The 6,000-nt window shown below is 36.6% G+C and overlaps 1 protein-coding gene across 2 annotated transcripts in view; it reads left to right on the top strand.

The window, feature by feature from the left end:
* Positions 1-212: 212 nt before the first annotated feature.
* Positions 213-6,000, top strand: part of LOC149555799 (SEC12-like protein 2) — a 163,286-nt gene continuing 157,498 nt past the window's right edge. The window contains exon 1 of one of the 2 annotated variants that reach the window (XM_089829955.1): positions 213-789. In XM_089829955.1, coding sequence (XP_089686081.1) covers positions 532-789 — 258 coding nt within the window. In that variant the 5' untranslated portion in view covers positions 213-531. The remainder of the gene's footprint in view (positions 790-6,000) is intronic. The other variant, XM_089829956.1, reaches the window with a different exon arrangement.

The raw sequence follows: 6,000 nt of genomic DNA, 5'->3' as shown, positions 1-6,000 counted from the left end.
AATTATCACAAATTCTATGGGCTCTCAATGTAAGGGTCTTAAGAATGCCAAAGTTTTGGCTAGGATGGTGGTGGGAGGAGGAGTGTATATCCATATCTTTTAAAGTTTGCACACCATTTTAGACCATCTATTTTCACACATTTAAAATTTAAATATCCATTATATATATATATTTTTGGAATTAATTAGGGAAAAATTGGGAAAATAAATTCATGCACTCGTTAACGGAAACTGGAAGTCTAGCATACTGCCCATTGATTTGGGCGAAGCTCAAGTACGTTCTTAACACCATTTATTCATGCATACTTGTCAATACTTTTACAAATCTGAATCATTAGGCTCGACTAAAAATTACGCTAGCTGCTGATAACCTGAATTTATCGGAAATTCCTTCCAGAGAAACACACGCCTCAATCTGAATAAACTTCTTCGGCCTTCCAGCTGGGCGATTTTCCTCCACGTTGGCGTCTTTCAAAACCCTGAGAGCTCTGTGAAAGTTACAGACGAGAGAAATCAGTGCTCAAATACAGCATGGGCGATGACAGAACTTTCAAGAGATACAGGTTCCCGCTCTTCGCTGCCTACTGGTTAAAATTTGAATTTCCACAGAGCAAAAAAGAGGACCAAGAAAATAAGAATGAGAAGACGGAAAACCCAAAGAATGAGAAGACGGAAAACCGATTTAAGTACATAATTATGTCGGGCGGGGGCGGCGAAGGTCGAACTGGCGTTGAGAATGGCCTCATCTTGGCTCGCTACGATCTGGAAAACAATGAACTGTCTGAATCGGTGAGAAAATTTCTATTTAATTTATGCTCGCGATCTGGAAATTTTAGGGACATTGTTCAAAATGGTACAATTGGGATTGTGTCACGGGATTTTGTTTTCTATTTGTTACGCCATTGTGCTTCCTTATAGTATTTTTCACTTCGATATTTTAGATTTCACATTCACATAGTTCACTAGGATATGAATAAATGCCTCTAGGAAATCTTAGAATACGGCTTTTCACTTCGATGTTTTAGATTACCAGACGGCACTCACCATGAGATGAAAACTTATAATGGAAAATTTTGGTCACTCTATAACTTCGACTTAGATGTCACAATCACGGAGTATCTTTGTTCCAGCTTTGAGATCTCAATCGGTGCGCTTCTTTCCATAGCTCATGTTAAATGCTCTACATTGAATTATGTAGGCTTTCTTAATTTCCTCTCCTTGGTTGAGTCCCCGCAAGATGGTCGAGTTTGACACTCACTCCTTGGCCTTCTTTCCTTTGCAGTTGAACAGTAAGCACAGCCAACCCCCTTGATCATCAGGGGAATGAGAATAAATTCTCTCAGAAATCACATAATCCTCGCCTGCTAAGGCATGCTAAAACATAAGTTGATGTGCTAAACACTTGATTTTTACATGTTACAGGAACTCAAGCTTAGGGTTTCGCTTCAGGTATCCCATCGATGTATACCTGATGTTGATATCATTGCTTTTCGCCAGCTACTAATAAGCTTTGCCATTTTTCTGTTATTCAGGTTTCTTAATTTTTACATGTCATAGGAACTCAAGCTTAGGATTTTGTTTTGGAAATCCCATCGACATAATACCTTAGGCTGATATCATTGCTTTTCGCCAGCTGCTGATAAGCTTTGCCATTTCCGTTATTCAGGTTTGGTACTTGTTAGGATTAGATATTAATAATGTAAATTTTTGTTGTTGCATTTGACCGTTTCTGTTATAAAGAGCAAATGCAGCAATGGGGGTATAAATCCTGGTGTATGAACAGCTACTGTTTTTTAGCACAAAACTTTGAAGTTTCCTTTCCACCTACTTAATTTGCCAAATAGTTTGCTTGATAGAGCTAATGTATTTTCTCAGTATTGAAGCAAAAATAGCACATGTTTGAAAGATGAGCTTAAACAGACTTCATTGCTCAGTGCTCACAAATGAATGAGTATGCAGGCACATAAAACAGTGACAGTTTCTGTAGAAAATGATATCAAAATCTTATTTACAGGTAATGTAAACATTCAAACTCAAATTCAAGTGCAGGAGACACGAATTGAAAAAAATGGAGTACTGATATAACATTCGATACTCAATGTAACATGCTAAAAATTCATACTAAATTAATGAATTGGAAATATCTAAAAATAACATTTCTTTTCAATGTAACATGAAAGACAGTTATAACTATCTATGCATGGATATTATTTTCCTTTCAATTTATACATAAACAAGTAAATGATTAACTGAATTAACTGTCTTAATCCAAATAAAGAGAAGCTAACCATTTCATCTAACTATGATACTTAACTAAAACCGCAAAACATACATATAAAGTGAAGTACCTGGATTTCAGATGTTTACATAAAGACTTTGACCTTCAGTTGTACAATCCTTGGCAACCGGAGGAGAGGAGAAGCACTGCCAATGGGCTTAACCTCCCAACCACGGACCCTTAAGTATCTCCACACAATCTCTACCGAGAAAGACCCTACCTACCATGGGAATTAGGCTTGGGGCACCACTGTCCAGCCACTGAGCATTTTGGTGTTAGAGCACCGACTAAACAACCAGCTAGACTTAGGATAACTTCCATACACCTATTTGCCAACTGTTAGCACCCTGACCTCTAGTGATCATAGAAACAAGCATGCCACTAACCTACCTTGGTCAAGGATTTGTGAGGGCACTATGTACCTAATCACCCACCGCTCTACTTGACAACAAGACTACACTAAGGACTATCATGAGCTGACACGGGTTTTAAACGAATCATAATTACTTGCTTGATTTACTAATGATTCTTTTTTTTTTTATAATGCAGGAATAAAATCATAGTTCAATGATTGCCAATCCACACTCCTCATCTTGACCATGTTGGTCTTTCTGGATGATTCACTGGGTGGATGTATGAACATTTGTAATCACAGCCAATGTTTCTACTGAACTGGCCTTGACATTTATAAAAGCAGTTTGAATGTTTAAACATTTATATGCATAGACAATACATTTGCCACTTTGGTGTTTGACATAATAAAAGATAGCCGAGTGCTAAAGTATTTATTTGCATAGGCAAAGCATTTGCCTTTCTGGCACTGACATAATAAAAGATAGATGAATGTTGAAGCATTTTACGCAGAGCCAATGCATCAGCCATGCTGGCGCTGGCATTATACAAACGTAATTGAATTTAAAACAATACTATTCTCATTTGCAAGGTGCTATTTCTTATTTTAAGAGATATATATTCAATTTCCCCTATATAAGTTATACTACAATATTCATAATCTTGGAGAGAGAGTTTCTTAAATGAGATAATGCTACAATTCTAATCATTCTTACTATATGTGCATAAAGAGAGAACATCGGTTCATATCATGATCGATTCTAATCAATATTTCATGAACGGATTGAAACATGCCTCAATATATCATTTGAAATTATGAACATAAGCTAGCAATGATGATATCATGACCTCATTTGGTGATCAGTTCTTGCACGGTCTAGACATTTTGATTAATACTCGGTTTTCCAAACACCAAAAGCTATGGAAGCAAGGATGCACAATCGGCTACTGCCACTCTGATTAGGCATTGCAATATTGATTAAGCTGAATTCTATTGCCTGTAGAAGGCGCGTATAACTTGCAAGAATGATTGCCAAGCAAGAATGAGAGCAAAAAGATAGAAATAACTCTGCACGCAGTTGTGGTTTTCACTAGAGGCACGAATGTTATATTAAAATGAGCTTTTGTATCATAACTTAGCCTTCTTGGCAGCATGCTCAGTTACAAGCAAGATTACAAAGGAGTTACAAGGCACACAACCATCAGTTCAATATGGCAAATAAAATAAATATTAATGTGGCCACCCAAACAAAATACTATAAGGCCGATGGGAAACATTATAGAAATATACCCGCTCAAGATGAAAGATAAACTATTGCCAAGGAATAATATTAACCCATGCTATTTACCTTAGTATAATAATATCATACACCACCTACTTATACTTGTGTATGTATGTACACACGCACGCACGCGCACGCACAGACACATATGCGTGATATTTTAACAATGTATTAATGTATGTGTCTTATATTAAGTGGATGTATACATATGTCTAATTTACTCACACATGCATATATATATATATATATATATATATATATATATATATATATATGTATGTATGTATGTATGTATGTATGTATGTATGTATGTATGTATGCAAGCATATGTAGATAACATGATATTATTGTACTAAGGCATGGCAATATCACATGAAGTTACGAGATCATCAAATTCGTAAGGTAACCTATTTTAATTAAATGTTCAGTGATCTTTAATAATGCATATCTATTGACTGGGTAGGTCATGGTAGTCCTTAGTATGCTTTTGCTTGCCTAGCCATTTTACCCCTTAGCATTGGTAGTTAGAATTCATACTTGTCAACTCATAGGTGAAGTGGCGTCTCTTGCCCAATTCCTTTATTGGCAATGCTACCCCCTTTTGACGTGCTCCTGCAAGAAGAAATTCTCCATGATAATATCATATTCCTCAAATAATCATAAGTACTATAACAAAATATTGATCATAAGACATCATAATGGCTAACTACCATTTCTTTTCTCATGAATGTGTAACCATCTTTCCAATATTTCTAAATAATAATATAATAACATCATAACGAATAACATGTCATCTTCACATGAAATCCTAATGATTAACCATCTTACCATTTCACATGATCTTAACTAATTTTAACAGTCAACTGATTTCACATGAAAACTCAATGGTTATATAAGCAATTTAAAATTTGGCAAAAATTGGGATGTAACAATCAGAAAGACAAGGGATGCACCTTTTCTCACATTCAGAATGCTATTAATGTGTCAATGGTCAGCAACAATTTTTTCCACTAAGCTCATCAACCAGCTTCTTCTGTCCTCATGCCTCACATGATACCCTTACGTTGTTTGGTGATAAACTAACGGAGGTCACTGGCAGCAATATCACATTCCTTGCAGATGAAATAAGAACCAGCAGAGGTGAATAAAGCTCTTGCCAATTTTTAATCCACTGTGGTAGAGGGGGACACAGGGACGTTTGAGTATCAGAATAGTTCCCATGACCGAAATGTGATCCCCAGTATGAAATTCATCAACTTGTAAGCCAGCTCTGCTGCTTTAAGGGGCTGCGACTGTGTGTGATACCCATTTGAAGGAAATTGTGTCCAGGTTGAGGCTCATGCTAGAGAAACTAGAGCCTTGCAATATGAATTAAATGATCAGCAAACCCATGCCAGGAAATATGCCAACTATGTACTTGTGAATGCTGCGGATACAGGGAGTCATGCCAAGGTGTTTCACGACCGAGAGAGAATTCGTGCTAGGAATGGCAATAACAAATTCCAAGATCAGTATAAACTATCCCTTCACCAAATAGATTAGAAATGAACTTCATATATTGAGAATGAAGACCATACAATTTGCTATGATGAAACTCAACCACACATCAGCAGCAAGCTCACACCCTCAGACAAGAATCTCACCAAGATAGCGGCTCTTGCTAGAACAAGAAATATCATGGCACAAAGATGTAGCGGCCAGCACTATTTTCTTTCATCAACACTACTTGTGCAGAACCAACTCCTCTCATAAGGTGCCCAACAGATGGCTCTCCTACAATCAACCTCTTAGATAACCACTATAAAGAGTCATGCCTCAGACAAATGAACTCAAGTGGAAGGGAGAATCACACAACAGAAAGATCATTTCTTCTCACTCATTGAACCAATCTCCTACTCATGTCAAATAATATTTTTAGAATGCTTCACTATTTTTTCGCTCCTGTGCCTTTGTAAGACCCACAAACTTCAATGAAATATTCCATTGTCCTCGTAAAATATCCTCCATGTAATTTTCATAGGTGTTTGATAAATGTTAGGAATATTAAAATTCAAGAAAAGCTATAAATGCTTATTGCAAGTACCAAAC

The sequence above is a fragment of the Cupressus sempervirens genome, chromosome 5 (genome assembly GCF_028749045.1).
Source record: "Cupressus sempervirens isolate cs-2001-9-10 chromosome 5, ASM2874904v1, whole genome shotgun sequence".
Classification (NCBI taxonomy): Eukaryota; Viridiplantae; Streptophyta; class Pinopsida; order Cupressales; family Cupressaceae; genus Cupressus; species Cupressus sempervirens.
This window is presented reverse-complemented; position numbering and strand designations above follow the sequence as displayed.